This window comes from Syngnathoides biaculeatus, chromosome 2 (assembly GCF_019802595.1).
Source record: "Syngnathoides biaculeatus isolate LvHL_M chromosome 2, ASM1980259v1, whole genome shotgun sequence".
Taxonomy (NCBI): domain Eukaryota; kingdom Metazoa; phylum Chordata; class Actinopteri; order Syngnathiformes; family Syngnathidae; genus Syngnathoides; species Syngnathoides biaculeatus.
Window position 1 is genome coordinate 5,387,737 of NC_084641.1, and position 24,581 is coordinate 5,412,317.

Here is a 24,581-nt window from a genome sequence, read left to right on the forward strand (position 1 = left end):
CAAAAACATTCACTGTAGGTTGATTGAAGACTCTCAATTAAATGTGTGAATGTGAGTGAATGGTTGTTTAGATGTGCTGTGATTGGCTGGCAACCTGTTCAGGGTGTGCCCCGCCTCTTGCCTGAAGATAGGTGATCTCGAGTCCAGCATGCTTGTGACTCTAGTGAGGATAAGCAGTATGCAAAATGGATGGAATGACATCCTATTTTCATTGGAAATGGGGTTTAAAAGAAAAAAATGAATTTTTACAGGTACTTAAGCACTTCCAAATATAGCCTAGAAATGCACATCACCATAGCCAGCAAGTAGTTCAAATCGTTTGGATTAAAGAAGCCAGTCACTTTTAAGAAAAAAAGAAGGAATTTATTGTTTATCACCTATATACACTAATCTTAAAACATCTACAAGACATGGATTTTTCTATCATGAAATATTACACATGGACAGGATGTCAATGGCAACAAAACAAAACACGGCCAGGGCAGTTGTACTTTTTGGACGGTTTGTATCTCCCGTTTATCCCCGGTTGCATGCACGACAGACAAATGCGGACACAAAGAGACACGGATTCCTGATCAACACCTCGGCGTTGCCGAGGCAAACGAAAATGGATAAAAAACATGCAGCTTCACTTTGGCAGCCATTCCAGGAACTACTTATGACATCATGTTTTGCAATCAAACCGGATCCAGAATTCCAGCTCACTCCGAAGAATATTCCAGTGTTAGTAAGAGGTGGTGTTTGAATCACACCTGCATTGCTGAGTCCTGCAAACGATTCGCTTGGCAATCCCAAACATGAAAACAAGGGAAAACAGCTGCAGCAAACACGTGGGGTCAGTAGTACCAACAAATGAGGGAGACAAAAAAATAATAAATAAAAATAAAGAAGAAAAAATGCAGCAGATTGATTTTGTTTTGTTTGGGGGGGCGGAGGGGGGGACGACAAAGTACCGTCACTGTTCACATTGTTGCTTGTGGATGGGGAGTGTTATCAAAAAAGGGAAAAAAAAAAAAAAAAAAAAAAAAAAAAAAAAAAAGAAAGGTACCCATCAGTAGTTTCAAAAGTCACAAAAGAAAACACGATTCATGACAGAAACGCACAATATATAGATATATATATATTAAAAAGAATAAAAACATTTTGATACACACCTCGGCTCGGTGCCCCGATGTCATCGCGACGCCAGATGCCAAGAGCGCCGATTAGCGACACGCCGCTCATCTCACAGTGTTCGTCCACAAGTTTAAAAAAAAAAAAAAAAAAAAATTAAAATATATGTTTCCCTGCCAGTCCAGTGATTGCCTGCAGGTTGCACAGACGAAGCTACACATGGTCACATTTTTTTTTTGTTTTGTTTTCTCCGGGGAGTGATGGGTGTGACGAGGGGATGTGTTTGTAGTTCTATCGCACGGGACTACAAACATGGCCTTCGCCTTCCTCAAACATTCACAGGTGTATGTGTGTGGGACAATTTGATTGATTTATTTGTTAATTTTCTAAGCCGCTTATCCTCACAAGGGGTGCGGGAGTGCCGGAGCCAATCCCAGCTGTTATCGGGCAGGAGGCGGGGTCCACTCTGAACTGGTTGCCAGCCAATCACAGCGCACAAAGAGACAAACCACAGTCGCCCTTAAAATCAAACCAATGGGCAATTTAGAGTGTCCAATTGATGCATGTTTTTGGGGTGTGGGACTAAACCGGGGTGCAGGCACGGGGAGAACATGCAAACTCCACGCAGACGGGGCCAGGATTTGAACCCGGGTTCTCAGAACTCTAAGGCGAACACACTAACCAGTTAGTTGCCCCACCATAGCGCTATCTAGGTGATTTCTTTCATTAAAAACAAAAATAATAAGAAAAGATTACTGTACAATAGTAGTTCCTGCCATCTGGAAGGTGAAAATGAAACAATCGAGTGAGATGATATTAACAGTGGTAGTGCTGTGGCCCATCCCCAGCGGAAGCGGTTCGGGCGTGGTGGACTGGGGGGGCGGTCTGAGGAGACACGGGGACATTGAACAGGGTCGGTGGGTCTCAGTAGTTTTGGCTAAAAAGGTGAGGTAGGCCTTGGCTTCAAAACTGGCAGGGCTTCGTTCACATCTTGATGTCCTCCTCCACGCTGAGCTGCGACAGAGTCTTCTTGATGCGCAGCGCCGTCAGCCGGGCAGCGCCGTTGGCGTACCAGCACTCCCGCATGATCTTGCCCATCACGCGCAGCGACTGCAACATGCAAACGGGGGAGACAATCAACAACTCTCCTGAAATGTTTAAAAAGTGTTGAGACGTGATTCAAATTCAGTATACCAAGCCAAAGGCCACATGAGTAATTCATAAATGTCTTAGGAATGATCTATCTACCAACATCTATCTTTCTAGATCTACCATAAATTGATACAATCTGCACAAGTATATAAAGTAAGTATTCACATAGACATGTTGCACTATCTTGTGATTGGATCAACTCACGAAATCCTGGCCGTGTAAAGCCAATTTTTAAAATTAATTTTCTTTAAAAAAAAAAAAAAAAAGGGCTGTTGCACTCAAAAATATTTAAACTTCACTGCAATTTTTTTTTTTTTTTTACATTGTTGCCCTCTGATGTCGACTTGAATGAATTGATTCAATAATTCTGCAGAAACTCAATCTCGCTGAAATCTTGTCACAAAAAAAACATATTTTAGTACTTTAGTACTACATTTGTACAATGTTTGCAATGTTGCTATTGGCCACTTTGAGTGCAATTGCAGTTTTAGACGAATAGAGTGAGAAAATCAAAGGCTTGCTACCTCGTAGCTCTGCCACCAGTTGGGCACATTAGGCCGCAGCTTCTGGTCACACACCACCTTCCTCATGTCCTCGATGGAGGGATCCGAGGGCACCACGTCAAAGTAGGGCAGCTGGTACTCCTCGTGGATGCCTGCGGGACACACGGGACGCGGACGGTCAGCTTTTCCGGCTCGTCCCCACCCCGGGATCTAAGCGGAGGCGGAGCGGCTCACCTCCCGCGTTGCAGCGCCGTGCGATCTCCCAGTAGACCAGACCCAGAGCGTAGATGTCGGCGCACTTGAACGAGTCAAAGTGCTTCATGTTGATGGTTTCGTCCAACACTTCTGGAGCCATGTACCTGCGAGGACGCACGTGGGACGTTGCTGAACATGAAGCCTGAAAGCAGGCTTGAGCCCGCCGTTCATTAATTGCACCAAATTGGTCACGCCAATATGTTATTTCAAATTTCGATTTATAGCTGCTTACACTGCTTACACTAACAACATTGTTATTGCAAGAATAAAAGGAGCTTGTTTACTGAAAAGCAGAGTCAGTGTTGCTAACATAACGATTTGGTCACTATTTTTATGACACCAGTCCCCCCCAACTCCCTCCAAAAAATGCAACCAACGACTTAAAAAAAAAAAAAAAAAAAAAAACATGAGAGCCCATCCATCCATGAGAGCTTTTACATTATCAAGTCCTGTAATATTTGTTGCATTAATTTATCCAGCTGCGATTGGCTGGCAACTAGTTCAGGATGGACCCCAACTCCTGCCCGAAGAGAGCTGGGAAAGGCTCTAGTGCTCCCGCGACCCTCGTGAGGATAAGCAGCTCAGAAAATGGATGGATGATAGTATATCTAGCCCCCCCCTTTTTTTTTTAAACAAAACTGTCTTTAGTGACTTTCCTTGCATACTTTAACAGTTGTAGTGTAAATCAAATACAAAAAAAAAAACAATTACATTTCATTGACCCATTCAGTAATTAATAAAATTATAAACTGTATTAAAAAATGAGGATGAATTATTCAAATTATTTATTTTTTTCAACCTTGAGATCTGGCCAAATCTGTCCATTTCAAAAATGTAAAAAGTAGCACCTACGGATAAAAAGTTTGTCCAAATTTATAAATTAAGGAAGGTTAAATATAAGTTCATCTTAATGTGAAATTTTCTTTTGCAAAGTTGACCAAATAAAAGCAAAACTGTCGTACCCAACTTCATGATTATTTTCAAGGACTTGTTGACAAAACCCAAAACTGGTTTCAGACACACCAACAGTAAAACAGTGGATGGAAATTAAAGCTGATCGACAGGAAATCAAAAGAAAAAAACGTGAAATCGGAATGAATGATGAACAATTAAAAAAAAAAAAAAAAAACGGGACTAAAAGGGTATACAAATAAATCCCCCAAATTAAAAGGAAGACTAAAAAAAATTGGAACAACTCTCTCCTGCAGGCTCTTTGTTTTGCAACATTAAGTAAATTCCTTTGTTCTATTTTTCTCATTGCATCTATCAAAATAAACCAAAGAAAACTGATCAATTTCGCATGACTTCCAGAATAAAAGAAATGAATGTTCTTTCATTATTATGGATCACATTTATTTTGACTGTAATTTAAATGTTGTAGTTGGCTAAATAGAGAGTGACCCCCCCCCCCTCCCACCCCCCCAAAAAAACGCAGCCATCTTGATGCATGAACCCACCTTTTTGTCCCCACACGCTGGTTCGGAGCAATATCAATGGTATCCGTGATGGATTCGTGGCGGACGGCCAGGCCGAGGTCGGCGATGGCGCACATGCCATTTTTCTTCACCAGGATGTTCTTGGACTTGAGGTCACGGTGCGCGATGCCGGGCTTGCCTGCGAAAAGGCCCGAAAACGTACAATGAAGTTTGTGAACAAGAACTCGGCGGCCTCAGTGACGTTTCCATCCTCTCACCCTGAGTGCCCAGGATCTCCATGTGCAGATGAGCCAGACCGCTGGCAGCCGACAGCGCCAGCTTGATCATGCCCTCTATGGTGACCGAGTAGCGGTTCAGGTAGTCGAAAAGGGACCCGTGCTCGTGATAGTCTGACACCAGCCACAGCTGAGTCCATGTGCCATTGTCTGAATAGGAACACAATCAGGATAAATACTTTGGCAGAAAAGTATATTTTTGTGCATTTATGGTATCCCTTTAATTGATACGTACGCTGCATTACTAGTAAACTCAAATGGACAGTTAGGGGGAAAAAATATTCTTGAAGTTTGCGCAAAGAAAGTTTTTGTGCTCTAAAACCTTCTAAGGTGCCACAAAATGGCACTAATCCCCCCCCCCCCCCCCCCACACACACACACACACACAAACAAAGTCAGGGCAAAGGTTTTCAACTGACCGATGAAACGAACATGGAGTTTCAGAGATCGGGTAGTTGGTGAGTGTTGCCTGTGACTGGGTTTGGCTGGAAGGTAGCCAATCAGCTCAGAAGGCAAGGAAGAGAAATGAGGAAACCAAACAAAGGTGCTGTCATTCCTGCGTGTCTGCCGTCTGTCACTTTACACGTCCGCCTGACCGAAGCCTATGCGTGTCCCGAACTCAACATCTTTGTAAGTGGGCCATGGGCTGAGTTTAGCCTGGGTTGTTGGTTAAAGTTACAGTGGTTGTGGTGCATTTTTCCCCAAATTAAATCATCTGTAAGCCATTTATTTTTCATAGTCCTGTAAAATGAGTTTGAAATTATGACTTGAGGGATCAGGCTTTGTGCTGTACTGTATTTCTCAATCTCTTAGGGGCAGGGTTCAGTCCCTAACCCCCGTAAAGAGTGGGGGCTTATTATATAAGTTACAGATTGTTTCGTTGAACATTTTTTTTTTTTGGTATGCCCGTCATTGACGTCAATATAAAGGATTCCCCTTCTGCTTGATTTGCCATTGTTGTTGTTTTTGTGTGCATTTCGGAAAGGACCATCGCAGCACGTTGTAGCTTGTGCGAGAACTTTAAGAAAAACATCACCGTCGGCTGCATGCGGAAACAGCAACGTTTAATCCGATGTCGACTATGCAAAACGACACCCATAGACGAATGAATAGTGAAGTTCATTTCAATCACTTTAACGAGGATCTTTTGCCATCCATCTTTCTGTCTTTTCCTCTCCAAGCCTCACCCTTATTGTCCGCGGCGATGAAACCCAGGATGTTTTCATGGCGCAGCATGATTGTCTGGTAGATCTCGGCTTCCCTAAACCAGGAGCGCTCCTCCCTGGATGAGAAGATCTTCACTGCCACGTCCCCCCCGCGCCACTTGCCGCGCCACACCTCCCCGAAGCGGCCCTTTCCTATGATTTCCTGCAGAACTATGGTCCTGGCCACGGTCCGCTGCACAAACAGGGGCAGGCCTGTAGGGGGCAGAAGACAATGATAAATGGTCTCAGGCTGGTTTTTGTAACCAATTACGACACCAACAGCAGAACATCTACTTTTAAAAAAGAAAGCGTGTTTCGAAGTTGCCTGAGCGCAACGTGACCTCATCAGGCACGGGATTGCACGTTCCCGTCATGGACGTGTTTGCAGACATTCCGAGCAGATTACTATGGAACGGCAAACTACTTCCACTGATATCCCTGGAACCACAGATAAAATAATTGCTCTCATGCAAAAACTCCAGACTTGTAAAATCTCTGTGACTAGCACAAATCATTGTAAGTATTGCGATAAGACTTTTTTTGAGGTCACTTTGACTTACGTTTAATTCTGGAAGCTACAAAAATGACAAGATGCTGCCAATAAAACCATCCATCCATCCATCCATTTTCTTCACCGTTTACCCTCACGAGGGTCGTGGGAAGTGCTGGAGCCTATCCTGGCTGTCAATGGGCAGGAGGCGGGGGACACCCTGAACTGGTTGCCAGCCAATCACAGGGCACAGAGAGACAAACAGCCACACTCACAATCACACCTAGGAGCAATTTAGAGTGTCTAATTAATGTTGCATGTTTTTGGGATGTGGGAGGAAACCGGAGTGCCCGGAGGAAACCCAGGCAGGGACAGGGAGAACATGCAAACTCCACACAGTCGGGACCGGGATTGAACCCGGGACCTCAGAACTGGGAGGCTTTAACACTTTACCAGCTGAGCCACTGTGCCGCCGCCAATAATACCATTTTTCAGAAAGAAGTAAGAGAAGCGAATTAAGCCAATAGACCCTATGATTACAAAGTGGTAGGTGCGACACCAAAGTGGGTCAAAAATGAATTTTTTAAAAGTTTTGCAACAGGAACGTCCAGCAGTAGAGAAAGAAGTGTACAATACTGTGTATTCATTCATCACTAAAACATGTTACATTTCTGAGGCAAGAAGGGGAAGTGAAACTATTACCTGAGCTTTTAAAATTTGGATTTTTGTACATGTGGGGTTGGACAAAAAATGGGTCATAAGGTCCAGTGTGAGATGTAATAAAGTTTGGGTATTTGACAGTTTTATACATGTAGCTTAGGCATGATCATGCTCAAAGCCGAGATAAATGAAAAATATAACTTTAGTTTGAGGCAGTCACACACTCAATTGCATTTTATTGACTCCCCCCACAGGCAGTTGTCAGGTTTGTACTCAAAAGGCACATGTGGCCTTGTTTAACTTGACAGTACTCCTCAGTTTTACTCATTCACTCAATGCCATGGATGTTTATATTTTTTGTCAAATGAAATCTAATAATTTACTGCCACTGACCAACATTTTTATAAAACTGGGTCATGACTTAACGACCACAGGAAAACAAAGCTCCCGATACAAAATATGGTATACTAGGTGATTACCAGAGCCTGATCCGGAGGTAGACATGTCGTAGATGAGGTCCTGCAAGGTCTTGTCCTTGGCCAAGTAAAGATGGTCACAGGATGGGTCTTCTACCTCCAGCCTCTGCCTGTGACTGTAAGCCCTCTGATGATACTGGAACAGGAAAACGCCCACCATGAGCAGCACACAGAGCAAAAAGACGGGCCCAGCGATGACAGCCACCAGCTCCACAGGGCCCCAGGAGCCGCCCGAGCCCGAGAGGTCCTCCTTCGTGGGGACTGGGAGCACATAGATGAATACTTTCAAGTCAGCCTCATTCTGGGAACGGGTCATGCTCCTGATCTGAGCGAGCCTTACCAGGGACTTTCAGGTCAATACTGTTGCAGTAGTCTACATAGCAGCAATGAGTGTTGAGTAGACCCTCAGCGCTCAGACAGTAGAAGGGTTGCCCGGGTGGAACCAGGTCGTCACTGTTGATGCAGATGCGCATGTGTTGCTCCTTTCCCTGGATGGTGAACGTGGAAGCCATGCAGGCGCCATCCGTCTCGCACTCATAGCCCGTCTTCTCGCATGTTGTGCAGTTACAACGAAGAGCTGATTGGAAAAAAAAAAAAAATGAATGCAGAGAGATGCTGTCATGAGAATCCAAAAGCACATAATTGCATAGTTTAGTGGACAGAATAACATGGAAATGGTGTGCATGCACGTAATGTTTTCCCTATAAAGTGATAAGAGTGCCCTCTTCTCATCTGGAATGCATTTTACAATGATTGTCCAGAGATGTACCGCTACGGAACCACTTTTCTGGCTGCAGTACAATTACTCACAATTGAGTAAGCCATTACATCTCAACAATGTTTGACTAAATATTGTTCACCACCACTTTTCTTGAACCCGGCACAAGTTTCATTTGCTTTTTAGAGTAACAGAACAAAACGAGTGATGGAGCTCATGAAACGTGACGCTTGCCATCCAACCCGCCCCCACAACTCACGGGTAGTTGCTTCCGCTCCGAGCAGAATTTAGCATCAACTTTGCAGGGCATAATTCATTGATAATAAAGTATTATGATCCAGGTTCACTTTGAAGTATTGCCATACAGCTGACATGGCTTCTAACCCATCCTACCCAGAGGTTGGCTGCTATAGTGGTGTCGGCGGATTAGTGTGAGTCGGTGTGCTGAGGAGAGATGCAGTATGCTATGGGTTACTAGTATCAATAGCGGATCCTCAGTGCTTTTAGATACTTTTTGCAGTTCTTTGTGAACAAGCGGCATTTTGATACAGCCACCAGTATGTGACTTTTCAACAATACCCAAACACCAACCACCCCATTACTTTTCCTGGATCCCTTTCATATTAAAAGTAACAATTTACTGCCATTATTAAAGTTCCATGGTCTTCCAGCGGTATCACGGATACAAATAAATGTTAGCTTTTGAATGAACAATGATGACAGTGCCCATTGCTTTAGTTGTTCAGAAAGATATTACACCCTGTGAAAATATTTAGTATTTTACTTTGATAGTGTGTGTACCCTGAGTCAAAAGTACTGCCATGTGGATCATGTCCAGCAGGGGGAAAGCTAAGCCCACAATTGAAGGCAATGTAAAGAGTTCCAATTAAACTGGAGACATTTTGTGATGTCAGACGCAGAGCAGCAGCGCCGAGATGGTCCTGAAATCAAAGCCCTCACCGCGGATGGACCCAAAGAGGCTGGGCGGAGACCGAAGTGCCCGGAGGAGAGACAAACAGAAACCCGACAAGGGGAGAGGCCTCCTGCCAAATCCCCAATGGGGCATTAGGCTTCATTTCACGCCCCAGTCTTTAGACCTCACTGAGAGATACCAGTACTTTTACATTTCCATTTGACCTTTACAAGACAAAAATAAATAAATAAAAATACCAGATGTAAAGTTTACAACCCTGTTTTCATTTCCTTATAGGTTTTACAATAGACTAACTCACATTACAGTTTAAAGCTGGGCATTCAAGTCACAATTTGACCTGTGCCATACAAAAATAAATGGTTATGACCCATGAGGGTTGTAAGGTCATCTCATCTGTTAAGTGAGCACATCGTCTCACCGGAGGGCTAAATAAAAGAAAATAAATAAATAAAAAACTGAGGTCGAAGCAAAAAAAGGTCCGTAGGGCTTAACCAGTACCACAGACGGCTGAGCAACCGGCGCAGAAGAACTTTTGAGAGCACATGTTTTCATTTACGTCTGGTCAACACTAACCCTAAACCAAAAACACCTCTACCAAGGTTTGCAAATCAGAACCGGGCGGGGGTATAGTGACTCCATCCCAACTGCAACTAAAAAATGTCCCTGCAAGAAAACTCTAGTCTGTAAAGTAAGATGTCGGACGCCAACAAGTAATTCTTCAATCGAAATAAAAAGGGGACCTCTCAAGACTTCGACTGTGGTCCACGAAGAAACAATACGCCAAGACAAGACGAATTCTTATCTTTATTCTTTTCCAGACAAGCGTGACAGTCAGTTCAAGCAGTAACAATGTCTGACACAGAGAAAGAAAAGATTTAAGTATGGCAAGCTTCCACTAATCTTGTCTTATCCGGAGGGTCTCTTTGACCAGAGACGCTCTCGCAAAACTTCGCTGCTACAACTACGGCTGAGCAGATTTTTCTTTACAGTTTTTGATGCATGTTGGGACTATCTTACAACATATCCCAAAATGTTACTGCATCAATTGCACCATCGATACATAAGATGCAAGAACTGCAATTTCAGAGAATTTTTTTTCTGCCCAAACAGAGGCCTCATCCTGTGTAGCAGTTTTTTTTTCTTCCTTCACACGTCACATATGCCGACGTGACTAATTTATGCTTGTTTACTGGAATGAAGGAGCACTCAGAACAGGCTTACAGGAATATTTCTACTACGGCTTGCTATACAGAACGAGAATGGGAAGAGGCTTGAATCTTGGCAAATTGACTCAGGTTTTCATACAAAAGGAATTTCTGGGAGAGGTGAAGCAAGTTGGGTCATACAAAAAAATAGTTTTGAGGGGGAAAATGGCCAAATGGCTCCTTACAATAAGAACGCAGTAGAAATCCATCGAGTATTGTCCCTTTCCAGTTTGCGGTGCCCCAATGAGAGAGAGGTTTAAGGTGGCTCGCGCAGACACATATGAGAGCAAACATGGCTGGAGGCCGACATTAATGCTAGAGGTCATTCACTGATGGTTTGCGGTCAACCAAAAGTTTGTTTTGTGGCAGTTTGCACTCAATGAATGGAGCAGAGTGAGAAAATACAGGAATTGGCGAAAGACGGGGGCAACTAAGCAAAAATGACAAATTATTAACACCAGGTCTGCGTATTAGATTTAAAGCAGCTATACTTCAAGAAACATCATCACAGAACCAAAAATAGGGTTGATGTACTCGACTGCTATTTTTGGTGAACTCTGCTCTTGTATGCACATTACTCTTGGTCTTTACAATAGTGCTTTGTGCTGGGATTAAGACGACATGAGGAAGGATTGCAGAGCCCCTGCATGAACAAAGAGCTGAGTGGGGGGTGGATAGGAACGACATGGTGAGTGGCAACAACCCCAATATTTGAGGGCCAGACAGGGTGGGGGGGGGGGTGTAGGGGCTGGACAATATAAAAGGGGCGGGTGTAAAAAGAGCCGGGCTTATAGGGGCCCCCAGCTGCGATTGGGGTTCGCCCAAGGGACCAGCTGTAAACGTCATTAAAACCCAGTCTAGACTTTGACTTATTGGAGGGTGGGGGCAACTATCAGGAACAGTGAAGTTAAAAAGGGGAGAACACATTGAGCACTGTGCATGTTTGTCAAGTTCCAATCATTCCGTGCATGCTGAGGCAGGAAATGACAGTTGTAGTAAGGAAGGGATTAATAAAACGTTGTTGCCCAAACTAGCTTTGCCCCAACTTGGACCACACAACAAACCCACAGCATAGTTCCATTCATTTCAAACAGCATACAATACACCTTGTTGACTCCATTCTAAGTGTATCGACGTTGAGTGCATTCACGTGTTGTTCAGATTTCCCTTTCCGAGCAGTTGCGTCAAAGCGGAGACTCACAAAAAGCACATAGGCACTGTGAGCACGTGTGTGAACAGCACAGTGCCATTATCCAAATGTACTGGCTGAAATTGGATCTCTACAGATACCAGACAGAGTTGATCAAGACAAAACGCCGCCACCAGACAGTTGCAGCACACAAAACATACACACACTATGCACAAGTGTGTCTGAATCAATGAAAGAGGAACGGCGAAGGTCATTAGTTTTTTCTACATCTCAGAGTCAAATGACTGATCAGATTCTACGGTCTCTGGGACTGCAGCAACCTCTATCACAGAACTAGTACCAATGCTACTACTTGATTATTCTGGTTACAGTTTGCAGCTGTAGATAATAAAATCTGATATATTGCATCATTATCTCTTGGAACAGTATTGTCGTGCCGGCATCAATACGCACAATGGCTCGACATCAAGCTCAGTCTAAAACCAATCAAAATGTCCTCTTTGCAACATTTGGCTATCTGTTGTTCACCACTCCTTTTTTGGATGAAGACTCACAACCACATCAAGGAGAACTTGACAGACTTCTCTTAATTTGTTTCAAGTGCAAACACATTTTTGTTTTGAACAGATGATTGACTAATTAAAAGCTCGGTGTCAAAAAACGCTGAGCAAAATGGACAGTCTAAATTTTACTGATCTGGTTTTGACCTTGTCATGTCAGTCACGCTGCAGTGACTTATAAGGGATCAAAAGTTCCAAGACCTGGTGTCACAAAAGATGAAAAGTTTTCAATTTCAAACCCAAACTAAGCTTTCTACTTCGGCAGGGACCGGACAACCAACCAACCAGATCCATGGGGTTTGCTTTATTCATTGCATGAGAGGAGTCCAGAGTTGTGGAGGACAACAATGACCTGTGTTATCAGGCGGAACATCACCTACTCACTCGACATGGCTCCATGGAATCCCCCCCCCCCCCCCCCATCTTTCCCAAGTTCAAGGCGGTCAGCAAGGGGACCTGTTTTGAAGAGTGGATAAGAAAGACGGATGGGGCGACGGAACTGCGGAGGCTCCCAGAAGAATCCTACCAAGGGTGCATGAAGGTGTGGCAGAAAAGGCTCAAAAAGTACATTCGAATCCAATCAGATTACTTTCATGGTGAAATATAGTAGTTTGCATTTGAAATATACCTTTTGTGGTACCAGGGCTGACTGACTTTGAATCTTTATAAGACATTACAGAATGACTGACACGACAAGGTCAAAACCGGATCAGTACAATTTATAAAATTTATTGTGCTCAATGTTGAGTCTAAAGGCAACAATTTTTTTTTCTCCAAATCACAACCTGGGATAGGCTTCAGCACTCCTGTGACCTTTGTGGGGATAAGCAGCTCGGAGAACGGATGTATTCAAAAATAAAAATCCACTTGCGTTTACATTTCTCCTACTGTGTATGCAGTTTTGAGCCAAAACGTGTTTGATTACTTAAAATTTCATAAAAACACAGATTACTTGTTTATCAAATTATTTGATGGAATCATGAGAAAGTTACGTTTTTCAATTAATTCATGTGATTGGTTTTTGAATGCCTAAAGTCTCACTGTGTTTTGACTTCACTTTTTATCCTGAGCTGATTGTCTTCCAATACATCAATGATCGTACAGTTGATGTATCGTGACACCGTTAACAAAATAAGAAATCGTCACGATTTCAAATTCCCATCCCATATGCACAATAAAACGCTTGCATGAATGGTCAACAGTACTTCCACCCCACAAAAAAAAAAAAAAAAAAAAAAACACCCAAATGACTTTTCAAGCAAGTTTAGAATTTAATATGAGAGCAAAATAATTCAAACTTACTACTATTAACTACTAAAATATTGCAATATTTATCTAAACATTTTTTTTTTTTTTTTTTACTAATGGGTAAATGTTGGACTTAAACTCTTTAAGCCTCATTGGTTGTCTTCTTAATTTGTTTATGCCAATGTTTTTGATTGAGGTTTGTCAACACCACTTATTCAGAACGGGTAAAGATTAACTCGTGTTTTCCAAAAGTGTCATCGTTGCAAGACACAACCGTTGCCAAAAATGGCTTACACAGTAGTGGTTGCAAACAGTTTCTTCCAATCAGTGAAAGGAACATTGTTTTGAGGAACAAAATGTATGGCATGCTGTTTATCATTAGTCTGATGTATTATGTAGGACTACATGTCCTACATAATATATCAGACTAATGACATAACAACATTTAATCTACAACACAGAAATGCATCACACCTCCACCCATAATAAAGGTCCTGACTCATGAGAAAACTGAAGTATAGGTATACCTGGACACATGACTGGTGTATTGCACTCTACAAAAAGTAGTTTGACACAGGTGGACATTTGTGAAACTACAATGGGTTACTATTACAACTAAAAGGGACAGTCATTATGTACTAGAGAAAAATCTGTCTCATCTCTGCATTACAACAGCATTTTGGAAAGCAGATTGAAGGGCTCGACATAAGGCCCTCCAGACAAGATCTTCCATTGCTACTGGATCATCCATCTGGTCAATGTTCTGCATTTGAATTAAGGGCATGGACATGGAGCAGAGGGTGCTTCTGAGTCAAATTGTGGGTCCTGCAGTGATAGTATCCCCTCGTGGGGCTGTATCAGTCATAGCGGCGCCGGGTCCGTCATAGTGCATGCTGTCTGTTGCACCAATTAGGACCCAGAGCCTCCGGGCCCAAAAGAGGTCATTATTGACAGTAGACCACCTCAGACCTGACCTGAATCTGTGCAGCACACTCGCAATGTCAGAAATAATTGGTTTAAAAAAAAAATGATATTATTGGTCGGGCTAGGATAATACAGACATGCAGGTTTAACATGTAGTTAACATTTAAAATGGCTGGAATGTCTGCTACTTAAAGGAAAATAGTCCTGCAGGTCATCCAGTGATCTGAATCCTGGCTACGAATGTCTGCATGTCCTTGGGCAAGACACTGAACGCTAGTTTGCGCCCAGTGGCCTTGACCGCGCCTTGCCCTGGCAGCAGTCACCCATTGGGTTATGAATGTGTGTGTGAGTGGGTAAATGTGAGGCATCAGTCAAGCACTATACAATTCCAGTCCATGCACCATTTTAGCATATCCATTGGTAGCTGTGAAGTAAACAACCAAAGACAGCAGTCAGTGACATCGCTGGCAACCTTCACGGGGGCAGAGGTATCACAATCCACTGTTCAAAGAACGAGAGAAGAAATATACAGACCAGACCACAAGAAGCAAACAACTCATCAGCAAAAAGAATCAGAAGGCCAGATTGGTATTACCAAAGAAGTGCAAAGACAAGACACAAATGTTTTAGAACAGAGTTTAATGGATTGATAAGACTAAGATTAACCTTTAGCAAAGTGATGGAAAGGCCATCGTAATGGAGAAAAAGGATGTGCTTATGATCCAAAACACACAAGCTCACCTGTGAAGGTGAGATGGCTGCTTCTAGAACGGGCTCACTAGTCTTTCTTGATTATGTAACTCATGAAGTCTATGAAAACGTTTTCGCTGGTAATTTATGGAACAGTGCATCCAAACTAATCAGGAGATGCTTTATCATGCTACAAAAAAATGACCCAAAACACACTGCCAACACAACAAAGGAATTCATCGAGGTCTTAGACTGCTTGGGTCAATCACCAGACCTTAACTCCATAGGGTATGCATTTTACTTCCTGAATAGGAGAATGAAGGGTGAAACCCCAGGAAACAAACAAGAACCAAAAGAAGCGGGAGTAAAGGCCTGGAAAAGCATTTCAAAAGAAGAATCCAACAGTCTGATGAAGTCCGAGTCACAGGCTTAATGCAGTTATTCAAAGTAAAGATGATGCCAGAAAATATTGTTTTTTTCACTTTACTTTCACTTCATTCAATAATGCCTGTTGCAATACCTTTGCTCACTTAAAAAGTGGGTGACTTCAAACAAAAGGTGCCCTATCTCATGTCCTTTTTGTAGATGTGAATACCATGAAATAGAAGCAGGAATTCTCCCATATTATATATCAGTGCAGAATAATCTTAGGACACTTTGTTATTATGCACTTTACTGGATAATTGTGTTTTATTCAATGGATGGGTCAGTTTTACCTGAGACCTACTATTGCTGACCTTGGTTCTATGAAGAATTGCTTGATTGAAGCATTTTCTAACAATGCAGACTACAAAATGAGAAATAATTGTGCGTATGAGTTGTGCTTTTCGGGCACGGTGGAGTGATCTGTTAGAATGTTAGCCTCACAATTCTGGGGACTGGTGTTCAAATCCCAGCCCCGCCTGTGTGGAGTTTGCATGTTCTCCCTGTGCCTCTGTGGGTTTTCTCCGGGCGCTCATGTTTCCTCGGACATCACCAAAACGTGCATTAATTGGAGACTCTAGATTGCCCTAATGAGTTGTCATGAATGCGAATGGTTGCTTGTTTCTATGGGATAACCTTCTTTGCCTCATGCCCGAAGATAGCTAGGATAGGCTCCAGCACTCCTGCGACCCATGTGAGGATAAACGACTCAGAAACTGGATGGATGGAGTCGTGCTTATATCTTATCAGTTCATATTAAAACAATATTCAAAAACTGGTTGACAAAAATAACCTCCTGCTTTGCTGATGTTACAGAATATACTGAAGAGGACACAGGTGGCATGAAGTGGCACCAACAGAAACACAATTACAAATATGATCCAAAAAAAGAACCAATACAACCTTGATAAAGCACTGTGGACACTGATATGGGAGGGAGGCACTCCCCACCTCCCGGCTGTGTGGCTGACAGCGCTGAGATCACATTGTAAGTGTTTCAACTACACACAAGGCAAACTGTGTCATGGAAGCACACAACACGCATAACCCTCTCCTAATTTAAATAAAGTCAACAACGCGTGACTTGCCAAAGCAGTCTGTTTGGGGGGGAAAAAAAAAAAGCCACTGGATTCCCTCACTATATCACAGTACACCAATTGCGAATTCAGTGCAATGTGGGTTTTTCTTTCATATTTGTAGTATCAAGAATTTGCCAAATCGCAGGACTTTGATAGCGTGCTGTATTTCTCTGTGGTAAAAAAAAGAATATATATATATGCAAACACATATTACAAGGAATAAAATGTCCATAGTATATGGTCCTTAAGAGCTTAAACTAAAGTAGAGTAAAGTAATTTAAAGTAAGTTTAAGAGAAAAGAAAGATTAAGAGTCTGGGAAACTTCATAAAGCATTAAAATTTGTATCAATTTTTTTTGGCCATGGCTACATTGCAGATTTCCCCTATTTCACAAGTGGTCTATAACTTATAAACAAAAACAAGGTATTATTGTGTTTTATTGTACCGTAACAAGGGCAATAAAAGGAAGTTACTCTCGCAACACCCGTGGAATCTGCTCTGGCCAAGCCACTTTCAGGTTCGTCTGGTTACGGGCCTCATATTGCGTCATTCACCGCAGCGTGCCCCCACCACAGCTTCACACTCACTAGTGGCCCCCTTTTCACTGCCAGCTGGACAAACCAATCACCCATACACCCCCCACTCCCACCCCACAAACACTCACCCAGAGGTTTTTCTTCTTTTAGTTAGTTGAGTCATAAATATTTGGAACACCAGCAAAATGCAACCACAATCTTAATCATTTCTAAATGAATATTTGTGAAGGCAGAATATCAGATCATAGTTTTGGATATCATTATATTGTAAGCGGTTGTTGTATGTATAAATTATGGCAATACTATAATTGAAGGTGTTCATTTAACATGCTAAAAACATCCCAATGTAGGTCAAGATACACTCTGTAGTTAAATATTTATAGGAAGGGGAAGAGGAAAAAAAACACCCTAAATATCAGCTTTGGGTCACTGAATGCTGCAAACTAAATAGTTAATTTTACAGTTACATCAGTCATATCCTGGCACATTTGAATGTGCAGTTCAACTTCAAATGGCTTATTATTTGTTTCTAATCCTTCTCCTTGTTCTGATGCAGATCACGTTAACTTTCTATTTAGAATGTGCAACAGACTAAAAATGAACCTGCAAATGGTTCTCTGGCCACACTTGATTTAGACAAAAATGCATACAATGCTCATTTCATTATTGTACAATCTTTCAAAACTTGAATAATAAAAGGGGACTACTGTAAAAAAAAAAAGACTACGATAGGAATAAGATTTTACTTTAAAGTAAGATTTGTGGCAAGCTGCAATAGGGGAAGGAAGTTTGTAGACATTACAGTAAATGTGACATTGCACAACCATCAAATTGTGAAACCTAGAAGTCCATTTTTCTTTTTTTGCCCGATAGATTTTTGTGGCCAAAACACAATGTTGTAATGATGCAACCAAAAACTGCGCTTCCCCGGATAAAGCTTGCAGGGGCCAGCAACAACAAGGTGGCGTGAGCTATCTGCGTCTCAGTCTCGCCGTTGACTGGCTACAGTCTGTCCATGTTCTGACAGTCAACAAAAATAGCTAACAATAGTAATTCGACTTGCTCCATGCTGAACTAATCCTGTGGCATCAATAGAACCATGCCAAGTTAGGCCAATACACACACAGCAGCGGCATGGAACGGATGCTAATATTTGTGCTCTACTGTTAAAGGGGGAGGCAGTGGGGGTTCTAAAAAAAAAATTATACATATATAAAAATCAAACAATTAAAAAAATATTGTGTTTCCTTGGAAAAAACATTGGAAGACAGCCGAAGCCTCAATGGATGACACGGCTGACAAGAAAGGGCAGAAAAGTTTGGCAGTGTGAAGTGATATTGTTGTTTTAAAACTCTAACATGACACAATGGTGTGCACCCCCCCAACCTCCCTATGCCTCCACCTAAAAACAAACAAATTGTTTCGTAAAGGTCTTGTCACCAGTAAGCAGGGTTGAAAATAAGGGATTCAAGTAGATAATTAAATTGACTTTTGTTCATAACTCCCTGGGGGTAAAATGGAACTGGAAAACTTCAAAGCTTTTTCCATGGTCAGATTCTAGTTTATAAATATGTTTTATTTGTTTTACAGTCATATAATGTTCCATTACATATTCATCCAGATCTCCAAGCAGGAAATAAATGAAGAATCTTCAACAATTATTCTACTTTTCCACATCCACCATAGTGGAGATGCTAACATGATTTTGAAGTCTGAGCTGGTTTCTGTGGGAGTAACAATGACGGCCCAACAGAGTCGGATAAGCAAGATATTCCCCATCTGTGGTATTATTTCAGAGAATTCTAATAATGTCAGTTTTAAGAATGATTGATGATGAATCTATTGTGGCAGGCTAAGTATCACCTCTTTTGATATTGAACAATTCTCTGTTTAATCTGGGGAAAAAAAAGGGTAGTGTGTATTTTTTTCAGGGGTTAGCCATAGCTAAAAGAGCATGTTTTATTGTTTAGTTAACAAGAAGCTTGTTTTTAAAACGTAAAGACAGCAAAGTATAGATTTCTGTGAAAATGTCAAGAGCAAATGCAAAGAATCAAGAAATATATGGTACCTGGGAAAAAAAAAAATCTACTTCAGTAACGAAGTACTTCTACTACATTACTTAACACATCTGGCTTCAGGTTTAACTACACCAAGTGAAGGTTATTCATTGTACTAGCTGCCAGATTTTCCCCATAAACAAGCTTCGGTCAAAAATGTGTGACTGTAGGAAAATGATCGCTTTCTAAAATAATGGCAGATGTTTGCAAATTTATTTTGCTTAAATACAAAAGAATCATTCTATCTATAGGAAGACCTACTCTACAGATCTCAAAATATTTACTTTTGCGGGTCTAGCGCCAGCCAATTTGGACAAGAAGAAATTAAACAGGGTCTCTACATGATTAATACACTTTTGAAACAGTTGAAAAGTTTTATGATTAATTGTGATGAGGCCTTTTACTCCCAAAAGTTGTACTTGAGTACATTGCAGATTTTATATTTTGACTTCAGTAAAGTAGTTGAACCAATACTTCTAACAGTCTATCCTTTTCTTTCCCCACAAGTAATATCCATTCTTACAGGTTACCATTTAATGCACAGTCACTACTTTTACGGTCTCTTTTTTTTTGAGGGGGGGGGGGGGTGGCAGTGTGGGCAGCTGGTATTATCTGAAAGCAGCAACAGCAGCAGCAGCAGGCCAAACCAGCCCCGACCGTAGAAGCGCCCCTAAAGACTCCCACTTGCCCCATTTCCATCACAATGCACCCAGACTTGAACTGTGACTCCCTGTCTGGGGTTTGTGAATACGCGGCGGTCGGCAGCCCCTGCCAGCATTCACGCACCGTGCAAGCGCCGTGCAAGCGCCGTTTTCACTCCTTTACAAATGGCCACCAATGCAATAGCTGCCAGTGTTTACTCCCAAACAACACATTTCAGCCACTTAAGTAGGTTAGGCCTCCATTCCGAGAGTCCCCCCCCCCCCCCAAAAAAAAGCACATTGAGCACGTTTAACGAGGCAGCTGAGTCTTTAGCAGCACAGCAACAAGACGCACACACAAGCACACGCGCACACACACACTGATAAGACAGGGAGAATTGTTTCGTAAATATGGCACAAATGTGCGATAACCTTGTTCCCCACACGTCCGTGTACTCTTGTTTATAAAAAATAAATGCATGGTTATCTTGTTAGCTAACAGACACTCCGGCGTAAACAAGCAACACGACCATGTTGTTATGCTGTTCTTTAGCTGCTCGTTCGAATGTGTCGGCAAAGTACAACAAATTTCCAGTAATTGATACTTTAAAAAAAAATATTCTTAAAAATATTTTTTCAGGTCAGCGCGTAGCTTGAGGCGGTTAACCAAATCCCCTCCAGTGCACAGCAGCGGCAGCGCCGCCGCCATGGCGGGGAGCGAGCGAGACAAAAGCCGAAGAGGGGTGATCGGATCGGCTGAAACTTACCGTCCCCGACGGCCAGCAACCCGAGCAGGGCCAGCAACGCTCGGCCAGTGTACTTCACAGCCATTGCTCGCACATTCCCATCGCTATGCAAGCTAAACACGAGGGGGGTTTAAAAGAAAAATAAAAGTAGACTGGCTACAACACAACACAAGCCAAGCCAAGCCACAATCGGACCGCACTCGCCGCGCACGCACGCGCACGCTACACGAGCGCACGGCTAGCCAGGCGCGTGACGTACTTAAAGGGGCTGTGCCAGTTTAAAGGGGAGGTCCGCGTGTCCTCCTCCGAGGTCAACAGCAGCAGTTTCACGGGCGCTCCGCACGCAACATACTGGAAAATCATTACATTATTTATGTATACAGTAAGACTGTTTATTAAAACACTCGACAATAAAACCGCGTGTTCGTGTTATATTGACTACGCTCATGTGTATTTGGGATTGCATAAAAGCTGGTGAACTCATTTTCCCTTTGAGAGTGGCGAGGGAAGGGGGGGGCAATGGCCGGAAAGGAACCCTGAAAATAATGTGTGCTGATCTCAATAAAGGCGCGGATTCAAGATTTTTTTTTTCTTTTTTATGCGTGATTAACTTTAATCCGTGAATCAATGAGTATTTGGTAATGCAGGAATTCCATGAGGAAATTTGCATTTATTTATTATCATTATTTTGTAATTCTGAAATTTACTACTATTGTAATGCCCTCGTAATTGGACTGGGGTGCATGCTCGATTTCAGTCGTTACATTCCCACGAGCAGCAACAGAAAGCACATGAATACAAAATCTGCAAGCAGGTACAACGTGCAAATCTTAATTGTACCTTTACACTTTTCATCATTACTGATGTCACAATAGGTCACTTGCAGCACAACTTCAGAGCAAGTGCATTGTGGGTAAGATTTTTTTTGTGTGTTGGCCATGTTGGGAGGTTGTAAACAGTTCTTAAAGTTTGTCTACATACCAGCATCGCGTTCATTGTATCTGCACTTTCTATGGCGTTTTCCAAGTATTTCGAGCATCTGTTGGCTGATCTGAAACCCTACTACAGGCATAAAATCAGTTTATGTGAGGATCTGGACCCGTATAGTCTATCGAAGGCTGATTTTCTGACTGAAGAATGTTGGCCGAGAGTGGAATACCCCGACATTGTGAACTACTTGGTGCTTACAACCAACAGCCTTACTAGCCAACAGATGAACGCCTACAAGTCCTTGGAGGCTTACAAATACTTAGTAAGCAGGTGGATTCTTTGTCTGAAGAAAAGGATTTAATTGTTGCCCGAGTAAGTAATTTGTAATCACCCGGGACAGAGTGCGTAACTCACTGTTGTTGTTGTTGTTGTTTCTGCTTAGCCATTATGGCCTTTTCAGGTCCGACAAATCGGACCGATTAGGGAAAAAGAGCTATGATAAATAAATATCACACCATCTTTTAAATTTATTTGAAGGAGCATTAAGTAATGTGACAATAATTAAAACTTACAATGTGTAATTTACTAAGTACTAACAAATTATAGCGTGAATGTCTGAATGTAGCCCTAATAGTAATGCTAACCCTAATACAACAGTAGCGGCTTTCTATTTGTTCACATTTGCCTTACTCAAATGTCAGCATATAGAAAGCCGCTAGCTACTGTTGTATTAGGGCTAGCGTGAATGATGCCCTGGTAGGTGGTAGGTGCTACATGCATACTCGTGTTGTTTTTAATATATATATACGGTATATTTCCTTCTTAAAAATAATTTGACATTTACAGACAGTAAACAGACAGCAAACGCACAACACACATCCATACGTTTGTATCCTAAACTGTAGATGAAAAGCCTGTCACTGGCGGCGGATTTCGATCGGCGGCCGAGTTGGCTGTACATGTACATGTAGACCTATCAAACACCGTTAGTCTTGTAATATAAAACACAGCAAACAACACATACATGTAAAAATAGCGGTAGGAGGATATGGTCAAAGTGCAATACTAGGCTTAAACTTACCACTTATGAAGTGATCGCTGCACACACAACTTGAAACTGTGGGACGAGTGAGATCTGCACGCGAGATATTACTGAGCCACTTCGCTTGCCGTTTGCTCGACATTTCTTCTGTTTGGGGTCCTTGGTACGTAATTATTTTTCGGAAATCGGAAAAACCGTCTGCTCCCTTCTTTGCTGAACTTGTTATAGCAGCCAATAACACAACTCGTGTGCACCATCGTCTCAGACGTCAAAAAGCGTCTAATGTAATCCAATGTAAACAGCGAAATGAGACCTCCCAATATGGCGGCCAGAAAAAATTCAAAACGGATGTGACGTCACCTGCAAGTCACTCAAGTTACTAATCAGCGGCCCGCCCAGAACGGCCCACACTCAGAGCTACTAGCTGGGACATTGCAGTACTACTACTGTATAGAGCTTGTGCACCTACGTCATAAAATCACATAACTTTTGTTTACCTTGCCATATTGCTGGTCAAGCTAAGCATTGCTCAATGCTAAGTCTGTTGGAGATGACACGGAAATATGTCTTGTAGCACGATGCCCAGTCTTGTCCGATACTGTCAGACATTTAGAAGGTGAAAATAAATGACGGTACGTGGAAAAATTAGATAAAATCGGCATAGAGGACCCGTATTTAATGCTGAAGTGAACGAGAAACTTTGAAAGCATAAAAAAAGTCTGGACGCATACGAATACTTTGTTGCCAGATCTTTTCTCATCAGGAATAAATCCCACATAGTGACGGTTTTGACAGCTTGTAAACACGGAAGTGTGTTAGGCAACACGTTGACCTTTGCCGGAATCAATCTTTTCTGGTAGTATTCAATACAAATACCAATATTTAAATAAATGAACCTCGGTTTTACACAAACTCGCATTCATTAACTATGATTGGAAAAAAAAGAGGATGGAGTCGTCTCCATGGGACGTACATGGAAGCGATGGGGGACACACTTAACCTCCGTAAACCTCTGCGACAGTTCTCAAATGAGCCAACATGGCATTTTAAATACTTTTTGGTAATTTGAGATTCAGAAGAATAATTCCTACCTGAAATGAAGCAATCGCTACACAGGCGTGTGTGTATTTTGGTTGGGCACCATCCATCATGTTTAATTGCCGAAATCCATCGATATTTTCTGGTCCTTTCAGCTGGTATTCCATAGAATGACTTTGAATATCTGTCTCGTCTGTAGTGACAACCAACAGTACAACAGGTCTTGGGTATTGTAAACATTCTCCTCCGGTTCAATGTCTCCCACAATGTCGAGAAGCTCTGTTGGACCGGCCAGCAATATGGCGCCGTGAAAATGGTGACGTCACGTGCAGTCTCGGCGTCTTCCAATGTGGGCCTTTTGCATGTTCTCATCCTGCTTAAATAGCTTTTCTTCTGTACACTTTCCAAAAACATGAATGTTAGGTTCATTGGCAACCCTAAATAGCTCATTAGTGGGAATGTGGTGGCCCGGGGGTAGCCACCTTGGAAGGGGGATTAAATGGCTAACCCCGCTAAAGATGAAAAATTGCATTGGTGAAGGAAGCAATATCACGGTTCTGACTTGGCCTTCCTGTGTGGCATTCGTATGTTCTCCAGGTGATGAATAGGTCAATCCATCTATTTTCTATCGCTATAGTGTTTGGGGTTGCGTAGAGCCGTAGCCTGTCCCAGATACCTTTAGATGAAAGCCCGACTACACAATGGACCGCTAAATCGTGGGTAAATATAAAATTGAATTCTGATCCAAATTGGGATCTGTACTTTTCGTACTACCTCCTTTCATGTAAGGTTTCTGTTTAATTCTAAACAAATACATATTAAATCGGTTATCGCTACTTACTGACTGATGGTGTAGTGGTATACACGACTGACTTTGGTGCAGGCAGCGTGGGATCGATTCCCGCTCAGTGATGGTGTCGATATCTGCCCTGCGACCAGTTCAGAGGTGTAGTCTGCCTTTCACCCAAAGCTAGCTGGGATAGGCTCCAGCTTTGCCGTGACCCTTGTGAGGATAAGGGGCTTGGATAATGGATGGATGGATACTTACTAATGTTTATGACTGTTACTATGTTTTGAATTCAAAACCATCATGCA

The 24,581-nt window shown here is 42.3% G+C and overlaps 1 protein-coding gene across 1 annotated transcript; it reads right to left on the reverse strand.

Annotated features, from left to right (window-relative positions):
- Positions 1 to 330: 330 nt before the first annotated feature.
- acvr1ba (activin A receptor type 1Ba) lies at positions 331 to 20,703 on the reverse strand. The gene is made up of 9 exons (XM_061828613.1): positions 20,498 to 20,703; positions 7,906 to 8,142; positions 7,569 to 7,826; positions 5,922 to 6,152; positions 4,717 to 4,884; positions 4,481 to 4,637; positions 3,003 to 3,127; positions 2,790 to 2,920; positions 331 to 2,223 (listed from the first exon to the last, which is right to left on the reverse strand). Exons 1-9 carry the CDS (start codon positions 20,559 to 20,561, stop codon positions 2,098 to 2,100), a joined length of 1,497 nt encoding a protein of 498 aa, XP_061684597.1. The 5' UTR covers positions 20,562 to 20,703; the 3' UTR covers positions 331 to 2,097.
- Positions 20,704 to 24,581: the final 3,878 nt, after the last annotated feature.

What these genes read in the sequence shown, in the direction of transcription:
- acvr1ba (XM_061828613.1), bottom strand. Translation starts at nt 20,561, where the DNA reads ATGGCTGTGAAGTACACTGGCCGAGCGTTGCTGGCCCTGCTCGGGTTG. An exon ending in ACGGCGCTGCAACGCGGGAG is followed by an intron (nt 2,921 to 3,002) that starts GTGAGCCGCTCC and finishes TGTGTCCCGCAG; the next exon opens with GCATCCACGAGGAGTACCAG. An exon ending in ACTGGTGGCAGAGCTACGAG is followed by an intron (nt 2,224 to 2,789) that starts GTAGCAAGCCTT and finishes TGCATGTTGCAG; the next exon opens with TCGCTGCGCGTGATGGGCAA.